Genomic DNA, 25,622 nt, shown 5'->3' with positions numbered 1-25,622 from the left:
ATATTCAAAAAACGAAGAGTGGGGAAACGGCAGAATAAAACACAAAAAAGGGGAAACAGCAAAATGAAACACAATATGTACATACATACCCGCAACGGTAAACGTTGCTCTTTCATCGTAAGTATGCGTGACTTTTAGAGGTTCCAGTACCAACTTCGAACTTGGTTTGTAATCAATATTAACACTGCCGTTTGCGTTTTCCTGCTCAGAGAGAATTCCACCAAATTGTCGCGCCGACCTTAGCGTACGTATTGGTTGTGTAAATTCTAAAATGCAAGTAGAGAAAGTGTAAACTGAATTGCCCATTTTATTTCCATATGATGGAATATAAATCGTTGGTAATTGTTTAAAACTTGATCAAGATATTTAGATACTATATGTGCTATATGTTCTCACAGTACTATATAATATATATATATGTTAAAAGAAACTACGTTGCGAAATTGTCTCACCGTTTTCTGCAACCAGCCTTGCTGTTGAACTATGCGCGTAGACGTTTACCGACCAACCGTTGTTTTTTGCATCTTCCAGTAACGGAATATTCCCTTGAAAATGGTCTTTAAAAATAAAGTTTGCATTAATATATTTCAATATCTGTTTCAACGCCACGGTTTAAAGCCTTTACAATTTATACCTGAATGGAAATGCGTCACGACTATTCCCATAAGAGGCTTGCTTGTAATTTTTCGAAATTCTTTATAAACAAAAGTGGCCCACTCCGAGGACTCCAATGTATCGATGATCAAGATACCAGTAGTTCCTGCGTTAGAACATTATTCACATAAATCTGTATGACAATACTCATGGGTAGGGTGTAGTAGAGCGGGGTAGACAAGTAACAGCGGTCTATAGGAGTCGTGAAGATGCTGTTTTATAATTGCTACAGTTATTAATCCCCTTAATTGTGTTATGCGATATCTATGCTTCAGTGTATTCCAAAACCACCATGCGTTACAAAACCGGCATTATTCCATTTCCATTTCCGTTTGTTAACTGCAACGCTAAGTTCAATGTAGCTGTTTTCAGTTAGTACAGCATTTATGGAACATGGTTAATCCAGTTTAATCGCAGGGATTTAGTGTTGTATACCTATATGTTTGTTATTCACAGTGACAGTCCATTTAGTATATGTACTGGCGCTAATTCTTGATTCCATTTGAATAAATTGAATCCGTGATCGTGACCGAGGTTGGTAACCTCAGAAATTTTGGGTTTAGTCTATTAGTAATTTTTTGTAATTGCAATTGGTTATTTGAATACGTACTATTGTCGCTTTATACCTGAACTATAAATAAACTGTATATACACATATAACTTAGGAGTGATAATACAGACCAAATTGCTGTTCCGTAGCGTATAAAGTAGTATAGTAGGATGGGAGAAGATGGGGCACCTTTTTATTCTATTTTCTCGTACGTTTTGGTAGTAAACAAAGAACATTCAAAGAATTATAAAACCTTGTCCTCGCGACTTTCATAGACCGTTGTTAATTGTTTAAAACACGATCAGGATATTTATATATTTTGTGCTAAAAGTGTCCCATCTTCCCCCACAGTACTATATATTTGATATCTTACCTTCAATCATTATCATATTTGAAAGACTGTATCCATTTGCGCAGTAAATTCCATCTCCAACGTTAATAATTCTTGCTGCTTTAGCCAGTTCTGTGCGGTTATCCAAGTTCTGGTTAGCTTCTGTCACAGTTGGGCTTTGATTTGTACCCTGTGCTCCAACAGCAGTATTTGTACTGGCAAGTAACAGAATAACTGAAAAGCTGAGTAACTCCATCGCGGTTTGGTCAGCCTGTAGTGTACTTTTAGAATTCTAAAACCAAAATGATGCTGTTGTCTTAACAACTTATGCGTATGAAACACATTACTGAATATACGAGATTTATACTGGCAAGAACAGCCTATAAATTTTTGCTGAGCAGACAAAATGCATTAAAACCTGAATATTAAAAGGTTCTGCTTTAAGACTCGCAGTAATAAAGTTATTACCTGATGTTAAAGTGTTTACACCGGACGAGATAAAAGGAGTAATTTCTTTAATAGTTTAATTAGATCTAACATGCTTGATCTCCGCGTGACCGCGAAACGACAACAGTTATAACACGGGTGTTTCGTATCATACGCTTAGTACAGTGGCTCGTGCCACCTAAACTACTGCAGGCTCGTGAACAACTAATTTTAGAAAGCGAAATTGGAAACCGCATGCATACGTATTTTTTGGCGGGAATTCGCAACACAAACTTGGAACTGCCTTTCTCAAAGTTGCATGTGAAATAAATATAATTTGGCAATTAAACAGGGTAACAGGCTAGAGTAAAAAAAAACTAAATATGTTTCAGAAGTAGCACTGCTGTATATTTATGATGTTTTCTTAGCCAAGCAGCATGGTTATTACGAAATAGTAGGGATTCACACGTGGATTAATTGTATCATTATATAGCGATTGTTCGACCTGGCAATTAATTGATTACGACATAATAGCAATTCACACGTTGAACATTTGCGTCATAACAGCGATTGCCCCTTGATTATTTAACCTGCAGGTGCTTGAAAATAAGCAGAAAATAAATCCTAAGCAAGCAAAATGTGCCACTGACGCCTATGTACATATACAGTACTTGTATAACTAAAATAATTTTGTTTGTATTGGTGTAGTGACTAACAATTAGTTATTTTGTTTCAACCAAATAACATCCATAAAAGTTTGCTTGTGGTAGACTGGAAAAAGAAGATTCATGATTTTATTTCCTTTTATTGTTCATTTGGTAGCGAATGATAAGTATTTACAGAATTAATTATAACCGTATCATCACGACTTTAAAATTGCGCTGTTAATTGTTAAAACAAGATAAGGAAACATGGGATATTATGTGCTAACAGTATCTATCATACTCGACACTACTATTGAATAATTAAAGTAAATAATATATACATCTTAATCATATTATGATGTTACCAAGCATTGTTTAGAAAACCACTGCGATCCATTAAATGTAGGATTTTATAAAGATAAATCACGTTTTTCCACCGAGGGCCTTGTCCTTCTAATTTCATTTTAACTTGGGCGCCAAGAGAGAAGATGTATGTGTCTCCAACCACTATATCGCGCCAGAGAGCAAACTCCATTGTCGCCTTCAAGTCGAAATATGCACCTTGTTGGTTTGGGTTTATTTCCAAATCCACAACACAGTTGCGAATTGTGTATTTATACACGTTGCCACTATCTGTGAAGTTGAACAAAAAGCTCATGGGTTGTTTATCGTCGCAGAATTCCGCCTTAAAACGTAGAGGATATTCCATCATTACGCCAACTTCCGACCGGATTTCACGGAATATGTATCTTAATGTATTACTGGGACTTATCCTTTTTATACCACGTTCGGATTCTGTAGCACATGACAAATAGTAGTTTCTGCCAACAGCGCTTAAAGTAGACGAGGCCCTTGCCCTTAAAGCTTCTCGATAGATTAGTGTTGCACTTTCAAGTTCGATAGAATTACTTGGATTTGTGTCTAAAACCATTTTAGAAAGTTCCAATGCCCACTGTAGTTCGTTATTTATGTGAGAGCCCGTGCTCTGTAAGTTTTCCTTTGACAAATCTAAACTCTTTCTTGCCTCTTCAAGCATGGTGGCAATTGAAATAATAGATGTTAGTCTCTCAGCGCGTTGTTTTTTGGTAAGTGGATTTAAGTTGGCTGGATCGGCGTCAAACCAACCAAGATGACCATTATACACACTACGAACAGACCAATCCAAGGAACCGTAGAACTCGAGCAAATACGGATGCTTCTCCAAACTTTGTGGCAGGCGAACTTTCTCAACTATTTCATCAGGTTCATAAAAGAGGTTCATGTAGCGAAAGGTTTGGTCGTAAACGAATTTAACAGCGTCCCTATAACTAGTCAGGATATTAAATACGTTCTCCTTTCCAAGCACAGGTAATGTATGCGAAGGAACCATATAGTCTGCGCCCAAGTTCCTCGTAATGTCCAGGCTTTCATACCAGTGTTTCACATTCCGATACGGCGAGCCTCGAATCGCATACAGATTTGGGAAAGCTTGATAGATATTATCACCCGGAAACACTGCTCGTTTGCTCGGAATCCAGACGGTCGTTTGATCTTCCGTTTCACCAGGTGTGTGAATCAAATCAAAAGTTATTCCTGCGGATTACAAAAGATTTATTTTCTGCTATAAAAAACATAATTGAAATATCCTTTTATTAAATATTATCTGATCAATATTATCTTCTTACACTACTTATATACTACGTGATTAAAGTTTGTCCAAATTTACGAAACATACATTTTTAAGCTACACGACAAGCTTAGTGTAAGTTTACAATTCATAACATATTAACATTTTTCTCTATCTCTTTAAAAACGATATCAAAGAATAGCCTACATTAAAAAAGAGAAACAGCAAAATAAAACACAACTTACCCGCAACGGTAAACGTTGCTCTTTCATCGTAAGTATGCGTGACTTTGAGAGGTTCCAGTACCAACTTCGAACTTGGTTTGTAATCTATACCAATACCGTCGTTTGTCTTTTCTTGGTCATGACCGTCGTTTGTCTTTTCTTGGTCTGCAGAGAGAATTCCACCAAATTGTCGCGCCGACCTTAGCCCACGTATTGGCAGTGTAAATTCTAAAATGCCAGTAGAGAAAGTGTAAACTAAGTTACCCTTTTTGACAAATATTCAGGCCACCTTAGAAGTAACGGAACAAGTATAGGAATAGGATTTTAAAACGCAAACAAAAATATGAATTTTCTGTAAACAAAAATACGGATGTATAAAATAGGTTAAACATAAGGAAAAGAGATATGTATAGTAGGATAGGAAAATTAGGACACTCTTTCTTGTCACTTCCCGTCCCATTTTCTGGTAAAAAAGAACATTCCATGTATTACTATTTTAAAGACTCCCATAGAGATAACTGTTTAAAACCCGATCACGATATTTAGATACTATGCGCTAAAGGTGACCCGACTCAACCCACAGTATTCTATATCTTAAAAAAATCTGTCTTACCGTTTTCTGCAACCAGCCTTGCTGTTGAACTGTGCGCGTAGACGTTTACCGACCAACCGTTGTTTTTTGCATCTTCCAGTAACGGATTATTTCCTTGAAAATGGTCTTCAAAAATAAAGTTCGTATTAATATATTTCAATGCCTGTTTCAACGGTTTGAAACCTTTACCTGAATGTAAATGCGTCACGATTATTCCCATAAGAGGCTTGCTTGTAATTTTTCGAAATTCTTTATAAACAAAAGTGGCCCAATCCGAGGACTCTAATGTGTCGATGATCAAGATACCAGTAGTTCCTGCGTTAGAACATTATTCACACAAATCTGTGTCACAAAACTCATGGGTAGGATATCGTACGTAAAGGGTGGGTGTAGACGGGACACCTTTAGCAAATAATATACCCGAATGTCGTGATAAAGTTTTAAACAATTAACAGCGGTCTGTGGGAGTCGTATAGGGATGCGGTTTTATAATTCTTTGAATGTTCTTGTTTACTACCAAATGAGACGAGAGAATAAATGAACAGGTGTCCTATCTTTCCCCACTCTACTTTATATTTGACATCTTACCTTCAACCATTATCATATTTGAAAGACTGTATCCAAATGCGCAGTAAATTCCATCTCCAACGTTAATAATTCTTGCTGGTTTGAACAATTGTGTGTGGTTGTCCAAGTACTGGTTAGCTTCTACCACGGTTAAGTTTCTTTCGTTTGTCCACTGTGCTCTAACAACAGTTGTACCGGCAAGTAACAAAATAACTGAAAAGCTAAGTAACCCCATCTCGGTTTCCCTAGCACCTGTTAAAATGCGTATGACATATACAGTTATCTAGCAAATTGATACGTATATAGTAGTGTGGGGTAAGATGGGATACCGGTAGTATCTATATCCCATATTTCCAAAAGGTTTTTTAACAACTAACCACGACCCTATTTAGTAACAAAAACAAGACATATTAACTGAACTACATAACTGTATCTTTACGGCCAAATTGGTTGTTGGTTGTTAAAACGCGATTTGGAAATACGCCATATTAAGCTAATAGTAACCTCCTTACACAACAGTACCATATGTTTTCTTTAATGTTTGTTGCCTGCAGTTTTAAAATTCTATTCTTAAACTTTTGTTCTCTTGGGATACTTATGCGTATGATACGGATTATTGGACACCACCGATAATTTATACCCACCGGACCAGCCTATATAATTTTTTGCTGATCAGACAAAATGTATTAAAACCTGAACATTAAAGCGCTCTGCTTTAAGACTGGCAGTAATAAAGTTATAACCTGATGTTAAAATTGTTTACACCGGACGAGATAAAAGGAGTAATCTCTTTTTTTGGTTTTATTAAATCGAATGTACCAGGTTTCGTAATATTGCAGAGTTGCGATTATTGAACGATAAAGTATAATGACCTCTGAACAACCTCTTGTCCAGAGGTTAAATGCTCGGGGCTCGACGTTTCGCTATACCATTGGTGGTTGTATGATAGCAATATTTCGCAAGGGTTCAAGCCCCTGCTCTATAACTACTCACAATTCTACTAATAATGTAAAACAGAGTCCGTATATAAACATGTTTATATACAGACTCTGATGTAAAACACTTTTAATTAGACTGAAACGCAGCAGAGGGTGCGTCTCTGCTGCATTTCTGCAGCCGTTTACGTAACGCAACAACAATAGTTACCTCGAGAAAGAATAAAAAAAAAAAATTAAATGGAAGCACATAAAAAAAAGACGCAAAACGTCCATATAACCAACGAATTGGATCACATACACAATGTAAAAAGAACATCAAACAAAATGGAACCCAAATGTCTTTCTACTGTAATTAGATGATTGAATAAAATCGTTCTAACGGCGTGCCAAAAAGATTCGTTATATTTTGGATTTATCATATTTAGGTAAGAATTGAACTTTGTTTACATACGTGACTTTTAAAACGAACCCCGAAACACTAAACTTATGTCATGGTTCGGTGCGCCAATACATCACAACAGTGGCAAATGTCAAAATAAAAAGGTTACAGTTACGTTTGCGTGTTTTGTTGTGCTGATAGATGAAATTACGTGTTTCGTTGACCAAGGTGATCCTAGAATACAGATATTATAGCGTCCATTTTTGATACCTTTTACTGGTGCCACCAACCTAAAATTTGGACACTGTACTTACTAGATCCCAGCGGTACCGATTCAAAAATTTATCAAATCAAAAATTTAAAATTCAAAAAATATTAATTATGAATATTAATAATCGCCATAAAAACATATTTATAGAAATTTCGCACGAACCAGCTTCGAATATGTCATAGCGCTGCGTAATACCTAAAATATAAAACATTTTTTTTCTTCAAACAAATGCGGTTGAGGTAATTGGTAAGTTAACACAGACACAGCCTGTACCTTAAACTGACTGTAAACCTTATTATACCTATCAGCTGTAATGTGTGACTGCTAAACGTTCCGCTAAAAAGCATTCTATAATCAAGCTGTGTTTTCAGTTTAACGATTTGCAGGAGCACGTTCTCAAAATCAGACTTCAAATTGATTGCTAGTCAGTTTAAAAGAACTGGTGAGGTCTTAATTTGTTCACATGGCAGCCAGCCAGCAAACAAGTTTGGTGCAGGGCAGCATGGGCGTGATGAGACAGGATATAAACAAAGACGATCAACCCCAATTTAGCTTCTCGTCGAAAGGTGCGCAGAAATTGTCCGTGTTTGCATGTTGGTCAGTTCAGTTTGCGCTTGATGGTTTTCAGAATACATTTCTTTCTCCAGTTTTAGAAAATGGAATAACATTAGAATATATTCATTATGTTTAATTCTTTCCTTTGAGCCTTAATATTCATTAGAAAAATGCTTTAGAAATCTCACTTTAAAATTGCATGTACTAAACTAAAACAATGTTCTACATGCATGTTCACTCATTTGAGTCTTGTTCCACTTTTCCTGCTTTGCGTCGAAAAATTGGTGTATTGAGACCACATTCACATGTTGTTGTGTTATCTTCATTTTAACATCTGTGATTAAAATTTGATTGTTTATTTTTGATATAACTGCAATTTTAATGTTTGAGGTGGCAGGTGGTGGTGTATTGTTTCGTTATGCTTTACACTGTGAAATATACTATGTTTCAGCCTTTTTATAACTAAATGATCAAAAAGGCAAAATAACTGATATTGTTTCCTGGTAGAGACGTGTAATTAATTGTTATCTAGAGTCCAGCCTTAAATAAACCAATGTGATCCAATTCATGGACGTCACATTTTTAAATTTTTATTAAAATTGGGGCCTAATATATTAACTTGGTTAAAAAAGACATTGGGACCTAATTCATTAACTTGGTAAATGCAGTATACTTTGGTATAGTTTGGTTTTGTGTATTAGGAAGATAAAAAAAAGGGTTTAGCCTATTACAGGGGTTCTAAAATATAAGATCAACTTGTCAACCCTGTTTTAAAGTCTGGGGTGATATTTCACGTCAGGCACCCCTCACATTACACCTATGATCCTAGTATTCACTATACACTGCTGCAATTTTACAGAACATTTTGATACTTTTTACTAGTACCAAAAATTGTCAATGAGTTTTTATAGATTCTAACACGTCTCTGTAAAATACATATTCTCTGTTTTACTGGTACTAGGTAGTTCATATAGTGGTTGGGGAAATCGGCGTAGAAACGACATGAGTAACATGACAGCCCAGTGGCGACAGCTATACTTAAGTCGGGCAAAACTTAAAGCAGTAAGCAGGACTTCGGCGCTCATAGCTGGTTTTGCAATGGTAAGTGTATATATGTATATGCCTTAAAATTTATCTAAAAACAAATGGCTTGTAAATTGTATCCTTATTGTTTTATAACAATTTTAAGCTGTTGGATTAAATAAACATAAAGCAATGACTATCCACAAATATGTAGTTTTAATACAGTAACTTCAAAAAGCTTAGCTACAATACTTTTTTAAGCATCTTTAGTAAGCTTTCCTGAATTTAGAAACTGATTATATTTTATAAATATCACAATTTTATGGGTAGTTTTGTATATTAATATTTATTTCTGTTTACATTTATATTAGTAATAAATCATTAGTGGTGAAAGATCATTTGTTGTCTAAATTGTCAGCTATACAGAAATACACACCCACAAAGTTGCATACGTGGTAGCTCGTAAGCCGGTCTGAGGTGTATAAATCAGGACATCCATGTTATTACTGTTGTTTTCCACCCACCCAATAGTAAAACAAGTTTTCTTTATTCATAAATCAATCTCAGGTTGCAATGGTTGAAGTCCAATTAGATAGATCAGCAACATATGATCCAGTACTTTTGATAATGTTTTCTACTGTAACAACATGTTTAGTGGCAGTCCATCTATTTGCATTGATGATCTCAACATGTATGTTGCCAAATATTGAAGCCGTATCAAACATTCACAATGTGAAAGCTGTAAGTATAGAACTCAATATGGATAAGGTAAACGAAACAGTACGGCACACCAGGGGACCTGGGATGTAAGTCAGAGTGACAAATTACCCTTAACAACCAAAAGTATAATTGTAACCATTCATTGACCTATGTTTTTCGTTGGCTATTGCACATTTCTAGTTTCGCTTATACATTTCAGCTTTAAACTTGTTATTTGAGTAATTCCTATAGCTATATATATTCTTTCCAAGTTTGTTTACAAAAAAAAGTGAAGGAATAAATAGGCTTCTAAATTGATAATTGCACCAGGGTCTGAAGTCCGTTTTTAATTTAATGATAGTTAGTGTTGTATCCATGCTATGTTTTCGCAGATAGAGCAGTCTCCACACAAACGTATGAGGACATACATTGAGGTTGCATGGATTTTATCCACAGGTGCGATTATGTATATCACATATAATATTTATGTAGAATGTATTTTATAACTCTCTATTGCACCACCACTTTTAATAATATTTACTACACAACCATAAAATAAATCTTGTATTTCTCCCTCTCTTATTTTTTGAGAAAACATATATTGAAATTTGAAATTTTTAATCAGTTTTTGTTGGTTTATTACATGTATGTTGTACTACTATTTGCGTTTAGTATCTTACTGTAATCATTATTTATTACAGATAATTGCCATATTCTTTGTGTACATATTCATATACCAAGGAAATAGTAATACAGTACTAATAAAGTAGGATTATTTATGTAGATGCCTATGTAAACATGATATTATTAACCTTATTATTATTTTACTTTCATTTGTTTGCATTTTTCTACATTTATATTGGTTTTTATGATATATTGATTAAAAAATATTATCCACTTGTGCCTATTTCACAAGTGCCTATTTCACACTGTTATTTTTTTCCTTTCTTTTAGGTCTTGGCCTTGTTCTGTTTATGATTGAAATTGCGTTACTTATTTGGTTAAAGTTCATTACATTAAGACCTGTTAATGAAGTTAATCAGCCTACTGTTGGCAATAACACTACAACTGTTTCACCATGTATGTATGCTCTTAATATCTGCTGTAGAAGTAGTGTATTATAAAAGCTTTGATGGTGTAGGGTAGTGAGTATTTCTTAATAGAATGGTTCATGTCAAATTAGAATAGAAATGTTATATGTATAGGTTAGTTTAATCAATATAACTGCGTAAACATAAATGATGTGAAAATTTATTGTACCAATCTGCAATTTGCTACATGCCCGATTTTGAGAATGTAATATCATATTCAAGAGTATTTAATATGCATTTTTAAATAATGTAAACATGTCTCAATCTGTGAGTACTGCGGCAATTATTTAAACAATAATGTGGAAATTACTGCAGCAATGGATTAACTGAATTCAATGCAAATATACCGTTTAAAAAAGTTAAATTTCGTAGACCGAATTTATTGTGTATAAAATTTGTGTGTAAAATTAAAAAAAAATAGTGTTCAAAAATATTCAACAAAAATTCGTCTCAACAGTATTAAGTTCTGATGCTCCAGCTTGGGTAGCTACAGCTGTTTTAATACCAGTTGTGATATTGTTTGCTGGTTTTGCTGTACATTTCTACAGAACCTTAGCCCAACACCGTTACACGATAATGGAGGATGCATTTAATGAGATTGAGACCATGGCAAATAATGGCGGTAATTTGAATGCGAATAGATTAATTCACAGATGTAAATATGGCTTGTTATGCTGTGTATAACTCTTTTCTAATGGTAGCCTATAGCTTTGTTTGTATAGTAGCATTATTTGGATATCCTTATTTAATATTGTCTATTAGGACTTGTGTTTCCACTAATTTGAATGTAAACAAATGGACTTACATATGCAAATTATGCCTATTATTTAGACTGAATAAGGTTTGATGCTACTAGCATAATTTTGTTTGTATTGTAGCCTAAATAGGCTAGAGAGTTGATATTGTCTTTTACAACTGATGTTTCCACAGATGAACTATCTCAGTTGCAGCCTGGGTACCATCAACCAATTGGTCGTCTTTATTCAGGGGTATCTGCACACAGTCAGTTAGCTCGTAATTCAGCAGACCAGTTGCGTGAGACACATCGTCACAGTGGTTCAAGTTTAAGCGGTCATTTTTCTGTTGACCAAGTTTGAAATGCTCAAAATTTTAACCTAGTTACTACCTTGTCTGAGTGCAATATTGCAAATACCATACTCTGCAATACACAGTAATGGAGGTCATGGTTGGAGATCCGCAGTCAGTGCCTCTTTGTTCCTTGTACTTCAGTCCTCTCCTACTTCCCAATCATAGTCTATTTTTGTGTGGAAGTATTTACCATTTTTTGACCAAATTTCTCTCTTTTACATAACCAGTATTTCAAGCTAAACTAAGCTTAAAAACCTCTCTAATTTTTTATGGTGTAGTTCAACCAAATAATTGTTTACCTTTAACTGAAATAGAGTTTGGTGTATTAACAATAAATAGAATATTTGGTCTTGAAAGCAGTCACCCCTGCTACCACAGTTAGTGTTACTAAAGTGTTTTTTCATTTTAGTTTTTTTTTCGTAATTTTGCACTCTTCAATAATCTACTTTGTCATAGATTTTAATTTTGTTTTAATTGCGCGTTCTGCTACTGTTTATAAAGTTTGTTATGTTGGCATACACAAAAACTGCAGTACTTGTTGATGTTAACGAAATGACCGATGATCTGTGCTGTCTTAACTTGCAATAACAAAAATGTTTTGAAACTTGAGTTTTATCATTTTCAGTGTTTTATGATAAAAAAATATTATGTAAGGAATAAAGTACTGTCAAGTAAGATGGATATCGTTAGTGCATGATATTTCATATTTGTCAATTGTGATTTTGACAAGTACCACAGATGATTATACAGGTCTATAAATGTCCAATATTTACTACCAAATGGGACAATGAATGAAAATATAAATGGACAATCTTACTGGATACCTTTTGCACACAGAAGACTGGATACCTTTTGCACACAAAATTTTGATCGTGTTTTAAACAATTAACAATAGTCTATGGGAGTCATGAAAATACATTTTCATAATTCCTTGAATGTTATTTGTATATTTCAGAGTGGGAAAAAGAAAATGTGTCCTATCTTCCCCTCCCCTAGTGTATAAAGATTTTAAATGCAGTTATTATTTGCAGGAATTTATATATCTTGTCATAATTTTAACACCAGGTATTTTTAAATAATCATATTTCATAATTTAAGCAGTATCAATTAATGTAGGTGCACTGTTATTTTCTATGGCATTTGAGTTATTTCTATTTTGTTAACATAGCAATCAATAGAGTTACGTTAGCAAATGAATAAAAGTACTATAAATATATTTAAATGCATTATGTAGAATTAAGGGAAAATGAATTGAATTCAATTTAAGCTTAGTTAAGCCTATTTGTTGTAACAAAAAATCGAACAGACTGAAAGGTGTATTTTTGGCAGTGACATAAACTGTATGCCGTCACAGTGTTCTAAAACAGTTGTAAATCTATCTAGATGTCGTCTGAAATGAAAGTATCTTCAGAATTGGCAACAACGGCTTCTGGGTCTACCAGTTGGATCTGAAAAGAAAGTTTAATATGAAAAAGGTAAAATTATTATCTAAAATGTAACAATTTTCTTTCATAAGTAGCAATTATGAAACGCACATTAAAACAGATATCTAAACTAAAGATGTTTATATTATATAAATCTTCATTGGCTTAAAAGCATTAACGCATACAGAAAAAGTTATTCATAAACACTTTATACTTTTGGAATTGGGTAAACTGTAGGTTGAGGTGCGCCATCTCTTCCAAAGTCAGTCATACATCCACACTTGGGTATATCATCAACCCAAACACCTTCATAAACCTTGAAAGTAAAAAAATATTTGAACCATTATCGGTAAAAAATACAACAAAACTTCCAAAAACCCTAAACTATTTCCTTATAAACGAAATATATTTTATCTCTTAGGTCACAATAACAAAGATCGGAAAAGGTTACTAGAGCGGGAAGATGCAATAACTGAAACAGTTGTATATACATTGAATTCGACTTCCCATTTGTAAAACAAATTGTATTCTATATGGGTAAGGAGTAAGGTTCTTTGGTGAGAAACCTGAGATTTGGACAAAACTTGGCCTATTTCCTTTTCAAACCATAGTATAAAATACAAATGATAATATACCTGGCCACTATTAAGGTAGAAAAATTTGCCGTGCCCATTTTTTTTCCCTCCTTTCCATTCGCCTTCGTAACGATTATCATTTGCTGTGAAAATATCAATTACGTACTATTTTAGTTTTTTTACGTACTATTTTTACTACCAATTTTAATTGTTCAAATTGAAGGTGTTATTTAAATTAATAGGAATAACAAAGGTGTTCTGTTTCACACGCCTAGTGCCTGCTTACGAATTACCATGTATGTGAGTCAATGTGACTTTGAGGGTGAATATTTTTTCGTGTCTATAACAATTTAGACAACGCAGTAATGATCACTAGATTGGAGTAATTGGCGTTAAGTGTCTTGCCCAAGGACACATATGCCCACAATGGCAGCAGCACCTAAAACCAGTAAACTCTGGGTTGGAGGAGGGCCTACTGAACCACGTCAGCGAAAAAAAGTTAAGAGCCCACCAACCTTGTCTTAGCATTCCTCTTCCGCAGCATTTGTCTTCATCCCATTCCCCTTCATACACTGAACCATCAGCAAAATACATCCTACCCCAGCCACACCTATTGTCTGCATACCATTCCCCTTCATAATACTCGGTATCGCAATAAAAGAAAGTTCCATATCCCTGGAAGAAGAATAATTTGGTTTAAACTTATAAGTTTAATACTGTCATACAACATTTTCTTTTAGATAGGTTTTGGAAAAAGAAAAAAATTGGAAATAGTGAGATACTTTATTATGAAATCGCCATGCTAAGTATGTACATTATCAAGCCACATTACAAAATTCTACTTAACTTTATAAAGATTTGGTTCATTTTTAAATTAATCAGCATGCTTATTACGGCATGCATAACCAAAGTTTGTAAACAAAATCGGGCGCGCACCTGTCATACACTGCAGATTGGCATACCATTACAATAAACTCACATGTTTCATGCCATTTTTCCACCCCCCTGAATATTGTTTCTTAAAAGTATCCGATCCTTTATCTGGAAAACTCAAAGTTCCAAATCCGTTTTGTTTGCCAAATTTCCAGTCGCCATCATAAATTCCACCACTGGATTTCCAAACTTTGGTACCTTTGCCTGGAATTTTCAAACATGCCGAGTTAGGAGTTAGTTCGGTGAATGTCAGTAATAGGACAAGTGTGATATTAGTTATATCACATGCGTTCTATATCGGGAAATAGGCTATAGTTAGAAGAAAAAGTAGCATTTGGAGTTTAAAGAATAATTTTTTCTCCTGTATGGCTGACAAGTTGGAGAACTCGATAGTGACCACTGGGTTGGAGCAATTACCATTTAGTGTTTTGCACACGGACACCTAGTTCCGCCATTGTAGTAGCAGTAAAGTGGAGAACTGTATTGTTGTGGTTTTAGACATGCATTATTTATGGAGAAAATTAAAATCCTTTGTAAAAATGATGAAATTACAAACACGAGAAATGATAATAAAAAGAACATACCGTGTTTTTTGTTGTTTAACCATTCTCCAGTGAATTCGTCACCGTTAACAGAGAAAACTGTATTATGAAGACCCTTTTTCTGTGCTTTATAGTCCCATGAATGCCAGAGCGGCTCTGTTACTCGCGGTTGTTTTACATGCGGCATTCTTATGTCACTAAACTAAATTTGTAAAAACACAGAACTAATTTTTTGTCAAAAAGCGTTTACAGTCTGCTTGTTGGTTTCCATGGAAACAGACCATCCTTGCACTTTATCGCCACCACGAGGTCACTTCTCATTATTGCTTTTTTCGCGGCACACAAAATAAAAATTGCGAATATTTGTAAAGTATATATTAAAAAAATTAATTCAAGTTATTCGACATCATATATTTGTGTACAGGTGCTTTATTATTCTGATGTTTGACCAATCCGCGTGAGAATAAGATAGATTAATCCCCTAACCTGAGACATGCAAAATTGGCGGGAATATTTCTAACTTTTGTACAAGACTGTATTGCATTACTAGTCAATCATTCTTTATTAAATTGTAGTTATTATGCAGCAAATTTTGTCGTGATTGGCTTGTACTGATCCAAGCTGTAATCATGGCTTCATTTTCTGTGAAAACTCACACTCCTACGGTTGTCAACATTGGAAAATTCCTTTTCTGTCATCCTAACTCCTTGCAAGATGGAAACGTCGTGGAAATCATTGGGGAAGAAGCCTGCGGAAAATCTACGGTACTTCAGCATTTAATGATCGATTGCATTCTTCCTAAATCCTACGGTGGTTGCGAAGCTGCAGTATTGTATTTCGATCTTGACGGCCATTTGGACCTACTGAGAATCATGGCTATTATGGAACAAAAAACAGAAGCAGATGAAAGTGTCATAAAGCTATGGTTAAAGCGGCTTTTCGTTGTTCGTTGCGATTCTACCGAACAGGTAGTGATCACCTTGCACTCAATCGAACCATTAATAGCCAACAGTAAGGTGCAGTTCGGAATGATTATACTCGACAGTCTTACCGCATTTCACTGGATAGATTGCCAAGATGGAGGCACCAGCCATTATTTTAAAGAAGTAAAAATGAGAAAAGTTATAGCCGCGTTGAAAATGATCAAAGAAAGATATAAGATATGCGTGTTGGCATCGTCGCAACAATTAATAAACGTGACGGATAAAAATACTGACACACCGGGTAAAGTATGTTTGCACAAACCAGTTCTACCTGCACAGTGGTCAGAATTGGTAAACTATAGGTTTGTGCTGAAATGTAATAGCTTGGCGGACGTCGCACCGAAAAAAATCACGATACATAGCGTTTCACCATCACACTACGAAAAGGGTTTCGTTGTGGACGAAAGAGGATTATCGGAAATTTAATCTACGTATTACTGCAACTGTTCCCTGCTGTTGACGTGATTAGGTCGTTCATTAGCCAACTTGCATTACATTTACCAGTGTTAAAACATATATGCGAAAATGCAATTGTCAGTATGGTATTAACATATTATGTTACAATATGGCATGTTCGCCTTTAACTTTATACTTGTTTAGCGTGCCTCGTGTAATTTATAAGCGAATGTCTTTGACTTTGAATTTAACAGTGCTGGAGCAGGAAATTATTTTTAATTTAGTGTGACCTGCTCTTTCCAATGCAGGCGTTTTTTGTTCTTAGTATAACGTAATCCCGACGATTGAAAAGGGATTAGCGTCTCATGCACATTAACATTAAACATATTGATTTGGCATGGTAGGGTCGGCCTATAGTTTCGATAGAGTACAGCGCTCTGTTATATTCCGAGTTGTACTACTAACATGATAGAACGAATAGCCTTTGATATGTGATAAGAATTTAAATTGCTGTTGAGAAATTTGTGTTAAGGTTAGTTTTAACTTTTTGTACCAGCTTAATGGAGAACGGTAAGTTAAGTGGCAGATTATTGGCTATATTAGATCTTAAAATATAAAAAAAACTTAGGTACTGAGACCAATATGCCATAATTATAAAATTTCAAACTAAAAAACAAACGCCCCTTATATTTGATGTGGGACCCCTTGCGGACAAATTTTATGCAGACTGTGGTAAATAAATTCCAAGGCTACGGAACACGCAAGTAGGTAATACATAGGTATGTTGTTAATTTGATTCGGTATTTAAATCATATAGCAAGATTTATCATGGATATATTCGTAACAGACGATATAATGTGTGAAATAGTTTACTTTGTAGTTACAGATGATCTGAGATCGCAAACGGTCGGACGTTTAATGTTCAAACTATTGTTTTGTAGTTAGAACCTTGGAAGTTGCCATTTGTTTTGTTTGTTCGTTGGTGTCTTATATTAGCATTGCAGATTTCGGAAAGGAAGATTTACTGGCATCCTACTCTCGTATTTCCTATTAAGGTTGCCGTTAGTCTTTTTAAAATTAAAAAGATTAGCGAAAAGTTTTATCTTACACAAACTTTTTTAATCTAAAAACCGTGAAATTTTGGCGATTTTGAGGTAAAATTTTGGGAAAAAGTTTTTGAAACATTCAGTACACAAATTTTAAACTTTACAATCTGGTATAGGAATATTCTTGTTTACCAAAAACATGTTTTAACTAAATAAAGAATAAATTTTGAAGTTTTATATTTAAACTATTATCACATTTCAATTGTTGTTTATTTAGACAAGAATGATCACTGATTTTTGCAAGAGTAGGAGATAAGGTTTTGTAATTATGTTTATGTCTAGTAATGAGCATCTGTGTCTCAGAGAAACAAAGAATTCAATCACGTCAAAATCCACAGTTCATTATGTTCCCCAGCCAGTATACAACAAAACACATTATATCCAGAACCGGCTGTTTATTAGTGGATTTTCTAATGACACTACACACAAAGATATTATGGATACATTTAGGCCATATGGACAAGTAATTGAAGCAAACATTGTCCAGTCTGCATCCGACTATGGAAAAAGATATGGTTTTGTCACATTTCATTCCATTGCTTCAGCTGACACCATCCTTCGTCATTATAACTTAGGTAGAAAGTTTATGGTCAATGGAAAGTATGTCACAATACAACGTGCTTTATTTAAACCCAAAAACAAAATAGAAAACCTTCGGAAATTTCCCACAAACCATACTGCAACTGTAAACAGTAATGAAGTAGTTCAACTGCCAAGCAATGAGAACCTTTTGACAGAGTTTAGGAACGAAACAACATACTACAAGCAAATCCCGCCAAATAATCCTATTATAAAGTTGCCTCCTTTGCCACCATCAAGGCCATTTATACGAAGTGGTCTTTCCAATGCTGCTTATATTCCAGCTACATTTCCATGCACACTGTCTGGTTATCCTGCTCTGCAGAACTTACGAAGTCCTAGACCTGTAGCTTATGGTCAAATGGTTGGATTTTGGTGTTTAGATCCATACTGCAAATTGCCTTTGAGCATTCACCAGTAACTTGTGATAAACAAAAGGACTTTTTAAATCCAAGCCATGTTTTTAAATGCCAGCCATGCAAGAATTTTAAACCTGCTCAGCTTTTAACAGTTCTGTTTGTCAAGTGCACATTTTAACATTTAATTTACTAAAACAATCATGTGTTCAATTTTTGGTTCTGTTGTGTTTATTTCTGTAGTTTGTCTGTTTGCCAATTATGCAAAAAGAAAAACTGTGTATAGCCATATATACACTAGTGAGCTGCTACGTTTTAGCATGTGCATTATTTCTTTTAATGGCTAACTAGAATCAGGTATTCCGTTCTTTATGTGTGATACTGTTTCATTTTTATATTTCTAATTCTTTGATATATTATTCCTATGGTGTATTTTTACCGTACAAGCTGTACTTTTATTTTTAGGTGCTGCCTTTTCCTAAGTTCATTTTATACTTCCGAAGTTTAATTTTTATACCTTCTAAGTTGTGTTTTTACCTTTTCAGTTTACAAAATTTCGTTACTATGTTTCACTGTGTTTCAGGAGTTTTAGTGTTTAAACATAAATTTAGGTGTAATGGCTTCTGAGGCAAACCACCCTGAACAAGTTGACAAAATATTGGATGGCTTTAAGCTGTAAGTACGCAGTAGTTCTATATGTTCTGTAGTGATTCATTTTATCTCTGTACACTATTAGAATGTATGTAAAACAGAAAATGAAGGTAAAAATTGACTGACATTACACAACAAATCTGATATAAAAATGTGAATAAAACCTAGCAGTTTAACTTGTTTAAGTATATATTTAAATAACTCATTATATATATAATACATTATGATGCAGACATGCTGATTTCCTAATTATCTTGGGTATGCAAAACGCACATGCGTGCTGACTACCACTATGACATCATATAGGTCATTGTATACGAGTGGCGCATACATATTTTATTCGGCGAGAATTCGCAACACAAACTTGACACTGTCGTTTTCATAGTTGTGCGTACAATAAATGTAATTTTCCTATTAAACAGGACAACATTAGGCAGCAATAAACAACCTAAATAAGTTCCAAAAGTAGCACTGCTTTATATTTACAATGTTTTTCTCAGCCAAGCAGCATGTTTAATTATTACAACATAATAGAAATTCACACGGCGATTATTTGCATCATAATAGCAATTGATTATTTAGCCTGCAGGTGCTTAAAAACAGGTTAAATATTCGCCCATATATTGATATGCTCGCAATGAATACTTCATAGGAGCTCAACGCAAGTAATATTTTCCCTCTTTATTGATTAAAATAAGACCACTGGACGATTTAAGCGTTGGAAACTGGGTATGCAAAATACCTTGTACATATTATGAGGTATACGCCAAAATAATACCCATACCCACGTTTGGAGCCCATGTTATGATAGCTTATCATTACCAAGTGCCCATTATAGCAATAATACCTTTTTGAAGGAGGTCCAATTTTTCTAAGTGTACTTATGTTATATTGTGTAATGTATACACTGTAGCCAGCACAATTGTCTACCAGTCAGACATTCAATTGTTTCAAACTAAACCAGATCTGTTGTATTCATTTCAATAGAATTTACATAGTCATATCATCAGGTTTCTTGCCTAATGAATGTTGACTCATCAGGGCACCGTAGTTAAATTGTACGGAAGCAATACAAAATCCTATCATCACATCTTATGACTCTATTGTTTATTTTTAATCAGATCCAAAATTGCTATTACATATGTAATGTTTATTTTTTGTGTTTTATTTTTTCTGGTAAATTGTTGTAATGGGTACGACTTTTAATAAAAATGTTCTTTCTGGGCGGCTTAATTTTATACGGCTCAATCCGTCTATTTACTTTCTATATATATGTACCTTTATTATTACAGCATATTATGTCCTGTTGTATGCAGGCAGGTATAAAATAAAAATCCTGCCAATACTGGTGCGCTTTTGAGTTTTCTGACTGTTTTATAATGTGTAGACGTCTGGGTTTTGATACCAACTGTTGTCACTACTCACTCTACCTATTCCGGGTCTAAGTTCATGTACCCCTTTTAACCCACTTTTTACATCGCTGATTGTATGTATCATGTTGTTAAAGTATATAGGTTATAGCTATGCTTTATTCTCCAGGAATTGGATGAATCTAAGAGATGCCTCATCTGGTAAAGTTTTATGGCAAGGTGATTCTGATTTATCAAAGCCAGGATTCGAACATGAAGGTATAGATAGTGAATATACAAATAGTTTTTTTTAATATATATATATATATATTATATATTTATTGTATAGTAGGTAAAAGCAAGGTAGTCAAGGTTTTTATTCTATTTTATTTTTTATTAATTTGAAAGTAAACAAAGAATATTTAAAAAACTATATTTGTATTCTCAAGACTTTAAGAGGGTTGTTAATTGTTAAAAAATCGATTAGGAAATATAAGTTTTATGTTCCAACGTTATTGTTATTCATCTTGCTTCACATGTGTGCACTTAATAAAAATATTTCTGAAAACCATCAAGTTTTGAAGGTTGCGATTGCAAATTTCTGAAGTACTGATATTACCTAGTTCTTTTTTTTCATATTTTTTAATTTGTCTGATACTGTTACGGAATTACCATCTGGTACATCCACTAAGATTGATGTAGGCTTGGATGCAAATGGATTTAATAAACAGCTCTGCTATAAGTGGTATATAATGTCTTATGTCAAAAAAGTCTGTTCAATCATAAATATTGTATAATAGCATCCATATACATCTTACTGTTTTGCACATGGAACTAAAATTCGTAGCAATTATAATTTTTATATACAAAGCCCAAGGTAGCGGGTAGTTTATATATTCTTTTCTATTGGAAGTCAAATGGTAATTGGATCTTAGAGGCACCTTTGCCCAATATCCTACAGTTGACATTGTAGTCCTAATGTTTGCGACAAACCAGACATACCTTTTGTGGTGTTGTTTGCCGTATGCCTTCTGTGTCAATACCAGTTTGACTCCAAGCTATTTGCTTCCTAATGAAAAATCCCTGTTTAAATGCCGTAGGGCGAAAAGAATATGTTATAATCCAGATAATGTGTGAATAATTGTCATTTTATAGCTTGATTTATTTTTAAGTAAAAATCCTGATAAAAATATGTTTGCCGCATAAACATTACACTATCTTACTTTTGTAGTCATCACATTTTAATTTGAGAAGTTGAAACAATTAATTTTTTTAGTGTTTCTTTAAAATGGAGTGTCCTCACTTTTTGTATTATTTTGTGCATTTCTATGATTGCTTCTTTGTATAGTATAGCCTTGTCTATATACATGACGTAATATTACATATACAAATGTAATATGTGTACCTTTTAATTTGACATAAAATCTATACCATAAGTAAATAATATTTTTAAATATATATATGTTTAGGTTTAACTGTTTAAGTATGTAATAAAAAATAAAAAAGGAAAGTAATTTACAATTTACAAACAATTAAACATTGTTATACTAACGGCAACTATTTTAAAACAGCTCGTGTGCCGAAGAAAATTCTCAAATGCAAAGCAGTTTCACGTGAAATCAACTTTTCCTCGTTAGAGGTCATGGAAAAGTTTCGACTTGAACAAAGAGTTCTATTTAAAGGCAAATGTCTTGAAGGTATACCAAGAAAAACTTATCCTTAATCAAAAAAGGCTTGGCCTACAGACAGTGCATTTATTACCATTTAGCCTCTCTTTATTGGTCCTGTACCAGTACACTTATAATTTTTATAACTAGCCCCAGAAAACTCACTATATTAGACATTTCTAACTATAGTCTGTAACCTTAACATCAAACTTATTTATTTTACTTTTAATTTAACGGCTTTCAGTTTTGGTCTTAACTTCCGACTGCCTGGATTCCCCTACCCTATAACCATACCATAATAATAATTGTGCTGATAATTAAAAAATATTAGTTTATTGTTTTTCTATAAAGAAATTACAATCTCATTTTTTTACAGAATGGTTTTTCGAATTTGGTTTCGTGATACCTGATTCTACCAATACATGGCAATCTGTTATTGAAGCAGCTCCTGCTAGCCAAATGATGCCAGCAAGTGTGCTTAGGTTTGTTACTCTAACATTGGTAAACTACTAATCAAGGATAAACAAGTTCAAGACACACTTACTTAGTATCTCATATTAGAGAACTGACAGTGTAGAAAAATTCGCTAACAAAAAATTAATCAGAGTTTATTGAATAGAAAAGTTTAACTGTTTCAGCACTTAGTTAAAACGCTCTGAACTGTCATTTTTAGGGTTCAATCAGATTGTGCAGTTTTTTTGGTAAAATATTTATTTAGTTGTTACTTCTGATAGCTCAAAGCAAACTGAGATTCCATTCACCATTTGCCCAATACTCTAATCCTGGGTTACTGGGTTATCCGGTCCAGCTAGCCAAAACAAAAACATGGAAATACTTCTATGTTAAAACTTAAAGTTACCCGCATTCTAATTAGTGTAACCACATTGGCCAATTTTGGTTGCATTTTTTTAAAACAACTGTTATTGGAAATAATAGAGACTTTCTTGTAACAGGAAATAACCTATTTTTATTTTCTTTACATAGTGGAAATGTGGTGATTGAGACACAATTTTACGATGATGACGTTTTAGTGAGCACTTCACGTGTTCGAATTTATTATGTTTGAACAAATCTTTCAATATTTCCCAAAACCAAGGCTGTGCATACTAAGGTAACAGTTTTAATTTTTATTTAATATTGTATATTATATATTTATTTTGTATGTTATAATGTACAACGTACAAAAACAATATGAAAATTTAAATTAAAATTAGTTAGATACATGATTTTTCATGACAAGCATTAAAACTGTAAGTTTGTCATGGTAAAAAGTCGTCCTTGGACCTTAAGCATGTGTCCTTGTGCAAGACACTTAACTACAGTTGCTCCAACCCAGTGGTAACAACTGTCATTTCCCAGCCATGCGTAGGTTAAGCAAGTTACTTTCATTCATTCTCAATAAAGAAATGTGAGTTTAAAATAGCATAAATGAAACTAATGTAAAGATTTTGTATATGCCCCTATTACTTTTAAGTCTGGTTGTATTCTCAAGTTTCATTTTGGTAATAAATATAATATATTAATTTGCAGAAACTTCTACTTTTGGAATCCATACAAAGATCATATTTCATGTTTCTTAAGGATACGGGATAACGTTCTTTTTAACATAACAAACTTTATTTTTTTATTTTCAAACCACTGGTATTGTAGCTTAGGGTCTTGGAGTGGTACTGTGTGTAATTACATAAACTGTGTCAAATAAATAATTTGTTTTATCTCAACACTTTTTTAGCCTCACACTTTAATTTTCATTGGTTAATACTTAAATTTCCTGCGCTAAACTAAGAAATGGGATATTGGTTTTAATGCTAATTAATTTATCTATTTCAGATTTTCCACAGTAACCATTCTGTGTTGTAGGCACTTACAAAGAAGCTGTTTGCAATAAAATTTTACAGCTATGTTCTGTGTAACTCTCGTTTTTTTGTGCATTTTTAACTATGTCACCTGTGGTTGGCTGTTAATTTCTGTATGCAACATTTCTTGTAAAACTCACTTATTTTTCGAAAACAATTTGATTTATAGAACAATGAAACTTTAAAAGATATGCTTGTAAATGGTTAGGACTGCCATTTTAAATTTGCCAAATCATTGAATAAAATATCAACAATGAAAGACAAGACAATTAGAATATACGGAACTTGATTATTAATTCTCAAACACTTGATAATCTGTTCATTTAGAAAGCACATTTTGTTGATCAGCCAATTGGCCACTTGTGTGTTCACGCTTTTTGTAATAAAATTTTGCTTCTCACTGTTTTCAACTTGCTCTTTCTTACTGTTATACTAAAAAATTGTTTTTGGAAATGGTTTTATACATGCACATACTTATGTGTTCATGGACAGTATAAACGACACTTACATCTACAAGTATAAACGACACTTACATCTATGTAACTTTATTGCTTAGCAAAACAGGTAAGTTTATAAATGCAATACAGAACATGTTTGTAATAAACTGTTTCGCCCTGAAATTAATCTTGTTCATATTTTGCAGGTCTCTCCTTTTGCACCACCATTGTAAACTGAACAGCTAAGACAGCATACTTTGCCAATCTCTTGAACCAATTTATTTATGTTTTTTTAACTTGTGTTTCTTCTTTTTTATCATATAATTGCCATCAAGTTTTCGCTTTTTACAGTGCATTTCTTCATCTGAATTTTTTGTGCTTGAATCTGCAACCTGGACCTTGAGGTTGCCTTTATAATATAATAACAGAATGATTCCTAATGCCTATTCATCACTAAGGTAAAAAATACATTTTTGGCCATACAGATAAAAACTGGTAACCCACAAAGTAATACATGTGTCAATTTTTTAAGTATGAGGTGTTTAAAATTGGGAACCATATAATAATGACTGTTATTGCCTTGCAACAGAGAATAAATAAGTTACAATCATTTATTTTTACCAGAATCCTCTTTATGTAGACTTCCATTTTCAAGTATATACTGCCCATCAACCACAACTGCTGCTAATCTTTCATTTTCTGCTTCAGAGTCGCTGCAAAACAAAAAGTTAGTACCTAATGAATGTAAAAAAGAACTGAAAAAGTAGTTTTTAAAATTGAAAAAGCGCATATAACACTAATTTTAAAAAACGGTTTTAAAATAACACTTTTCTATAGAAAATTTGTGATTCCCACAGCAAACTTTTTCCATTACCTTTCTGATGAGACAGGTTTTCGACTTGTGATAGTTTTTTGAAAAGCTTGAGTTGATTTTGATACTGTGACCACTGATTTGGAAGAGCTGAGCAATCGTATTACAGATTCTGTTTCACTATTGTTCGTGTTTGTCAAAAATTTTGTGGTCGGCGTAACTTCATGAGATAATAAACTGGCAAATTAAAAATGTTGCTAAAACTCTGTAATTTGTTAAAATTCCAGTTCAATTTTTACTTGTTATAATATTTTTCCA

The 25,622-nt window shown here is 33.6% G+C and overlaps 6 protein-coding genes across 10 annotated transcripts in view; 3 read left to right on the top strand and 3 right to left on the bottom strand.

Annotated features, from left to right (window-relative positions):
• The window catches only part of LOC100178621 (alkyl/aryl-sulfatase BDS1-like), a 3,508-nt gene extending 1,438 nt beyond the window's left edge, over nucleotides 1–2,070 (bottom strand). Inside the window, exons 1-5 of one of the 2 annotated variants that reach the window (XM_026836957.1) lie at nucleotides 2,002–2,070; nucleotides 1,578–1,806; nucleotides 635–760; nucleotides 453–557; nucleotides 90–266 (exon numbers count right to left, since the gene is read on the bottom strand). In XM_026836957.1, coding sequence (XP_026692758.1) covers nucleotides 90–266; nucleotides 453–557; nucleotides 635–760; nucleotides 1,578–1,791 — 622 coding nt within the window. In that variant the 5' untranslated portion in view covers nucleotides 1,792–1,806; nucleotides 2,002–2,070. Of the gene's footprint in view, nucleotides 1–89; nucleotides 267–452; nucleotides 558–634; nucleotides 761–1,577; nucleotides 1,925–2,001 lie in introns of those variants that run through there. The other variant, XM_002120320.3, reaches the window with a different exon arrangement.
• A 676-nt stretch (nucleotides 2,071–2,746) lies between these two features.
• Nucleotides 2,747–6,121, bottom strand: LOC100180985 (alkyl/aryl-sulfatase BDS1-like). Of its 2 annotated transcripts, XM_026836956.1 has the most exons (6): nucleotides 5,616–6,120; nucleotides 5,217–5,342; nucleotides 5,049–5,153; nucleotides 4,606–4,663; nucleotides 4,457–4,575; nucleotides 2,747–4,177 (listed from the first exon to the last, which is right to left on the bottom strand). In XM_026836956.1, exons 1-6 carry the CDS (start codon nucleotides 5,827–5,829, stop codon nucleotides 2,967–2,969), a joined length of 1,833 nt encoding a protein of 610 aa, XP_026692757.1. In that variant the 5' UTR covers nucleotides 5,830–6,120; the 3' UTR covers nucleotides 2,747–2,966. The 2 variants fall into 2 exon arrangements, with proteins under 2 accessions (XP_026692757.1, XP_002120288.1); XM_002120252.2 differs by having other exon boundaries at nucleotides 4,457–4,663; nucleotides 5,616–6,121.
• A 955-nt stretch (nucleotides 6,122–7,076) lies between these two features.
• Nucleotides 7,077–12,243, top strand: LOC100180182 (calcium release-activated calcium channel protein 1). The gene is made up of 8 exons (XM_002125366.5): nucleotides 7,077–7,139; nucleotides 7,569–7,748; nucleotides 8,699–8,838; nucleotides 9,328–9,501; nucleotides 9,852–9,915; nucleotides 10,414–10,539; nucleotides 11,008–11,172; nucleotides 11,481–12,243. The coding sequence occupies exons 2-8, from the start codon at nucleotides 7,646–7,648 to the stop codon at nucleotides 11,645–11,647; spliced, it is 939 nt and encodes a 312-aa protein (XP_002125402.1). The 5' UTR covers nucleotides 7,077–7,139; nucleotides 7,569–7,645; the 3' UTR covers nucleotides 11,648–12,243.
• Nucleotides 12,244–12,657: 414 nt separating this feature from the next.
• On the bottom strand, nucleotides 12,658–15,375 carry LOC100182527 (MORN repeat-containing protein 3-like). 2 transcript variants are annotated; one of them, XM_018814487.2, is made up of 7 exons: nucleotides 15,156–15,375; nucleotides 14,618–14,775; nucleotides 14,154–14,313; nucleotides 13,699–13,781; nucleotides 13,278–13,379; nucleotides 13,015–13,087; nucleotides 12,658–12,900 (listed from the first exon to the last, which is right to left on the bottom strand). In XM_018814487.2, exons 1-6 carry the CDS (start codon nucleotides 15,298–15,300, stop codon nucleotides 13,019–13,021), a joined length of 717 nt encoding a protein of 238 aa, XP_018670032.1. In that variant the 5' UTR covers nucleotides 15,301–15,375; the 3' UTR covers nucleotides 12,658–12,900; nucleotides 13,015–13,018. The 2 variants fall into 2 exon arrangements, with proteins under 2 accessions (XP_018670032.1, XP_002125208.1); XM_002125172.5 differs by having other exon boundaries at nucleotides 12,658–13,087.
• Nucleotides 15,375–16,895, top strand: LOC101243045 (DNA repair protein XRCC2-like). Its single transcript, XM_004226744.4, has one exon. It carries the CDS (start codon nucleotides 15,743–15,745, stop codon nucleotides 16,520–16,522), a length of 780 nt encoding a protein of 259 aa, XP_004226792.1. The 5' UTR covers nucleotides 15,375–15,742; the 3' UTR covers nucleotides 16,523–16,895.
• Nucleotides 16,896–19,112: 2,217 nt separating this feature from the next.
• pdedelta (cGMP phosphodiesterase delta subunit) lies at nucleotides 19,113–24,461 on the top strand. Of its 2 annotated transcripts, none has more exons than XM_009862141.3 (6): nucleotides 19,113–19,208; nucleotides 20,724–20,812; nucleotides 22,105–22,230; nucleotides 22,577–22,682; nucleotides 23,185–23,311; nucleotides 23,731–24,461. In XM_009862141.3, the coding sequence occupies exons 1-5, from the start codon at nucleotides 19,150–19,152 to the stop codon at nucleotides 23,264–23,266; spliced, it is 462 nt and encodes a 153-aa protein (XP_009860443.1). In that variant the 5' UTR covers nucleotides 19,113–19,149; the 3' UTR covers nucleotides 23,267–23,311; nucleotides 23,731–24,461.
• Nucleotides 24,462–25,622: the final 1,161 nt, after the last annotated feature.

This window comes from Ciona intestinalis, chromosome 12, assembly GCF_000224145.3.
Source record: "Ciona intestinalis chromosome 12, KH, whole genome shotgun sequence".
In the NCBI taxonomy this organism is placed as follows: domain Eukaryota; kingdom Metazoa; phylum Chordata; class Ascidiacea; order Phlebobranchia; family Cionidae; genus Ciona; species Ciona intestinalis.
This window is presented reverse-complemented; position numbering and strand designations above follow the sequence as displayed.

Bases quoted from the DNA above. Each gene is read 5' to 3' on its own strand.
- LOC100180985 (XM_002120252.2), bottom strand. From the start codon at position 5,829: ATGGGGTTACTTAGCTTTTCAGTTATTTTGTTACTTGCCGGTACAACT. The intron at 5,343-5,615 runs GTAAGATGTCAA...GTTCTAACGCAG, and splicing joins AAATATGATAATGGTTGAAG to GAACTACTGGTATCTTGATC. The intron at 4,664-5,048 runs GTAAGACAGATT...CTGGCATTTTAG, and splicing joins AAGGCTGGTTGCAGAAAACG to AATTTACACTGCCAATACGT.
- LOC100180182 (XM_002125366.5), top strand. From the start codon at position 7,646: ATGGCAGCCAGCCAGCAAACAAGTTTGGTGCAGGGCAGCATGGGCGTG. The intron at 9,502-9,851 runs GTAAGTATAGAA...ATGTTTTCGCAG, and splicing joins ACATTCACAATGTGAAAGCT to ATAGAGCAGTCTCCACACAA. The intron at 11,173-11,480 runs GTAATTTGAATG...ATGTTTCCACAG, and splicing joins GACCATGGCAAATAATGGCG to ATGAACTATCTCAGTTGCAG.
- LOC100182527 (XM_002125172.5), bottom strand. From the start codon at position 15,300: ATGCCGCATGTAAAACAACCGCGAGTAACAGAGCCGCTCTGGCATTCA. The intron at 14,314-14,617 runs GTGAGTTTATTG...TTCTTCTTCCAG, and splicing joins GGAAAAATGGCATGAAACAT to GGATATGGAACTTTCTTTTA. The intron at 13,380-13,698 runs GTATATTATCAT...TTTACTTTCAAG, and splicing joins TCTACCTTAATAGTGGCCAG to GTTTATGAAGGTGTTTGGGT.
- LOC101243045 (XM_004226744.4), top strand. From the start codon at position 15,743: ATGGCTTCATTTTCTGTGAAAACTCACACTCCTACGGTTGTCAACATT.
- pdedelta (XM_009862141.3), top strand. From the start codon at position 19,150: ATGGCTTCTGAGGCAAACCACCCTGAACAAGTTGACAAAATATTGGAT. The intron at 22,231-22,576 runs GTATACCAAGAA...ATTTTTTTACAG, and splicing joins TAAAGGCAAATGTCTTGAAG to AATGGTTTTTCGAATTTGGT. The intron at 22,683-23,184 runs GTTTGTTACTCT...TTCTTTACATAG, and splicing joins ATGCCAGCAAGTGTGCTTAG to TGGAAATGTGGTGATTGAGA.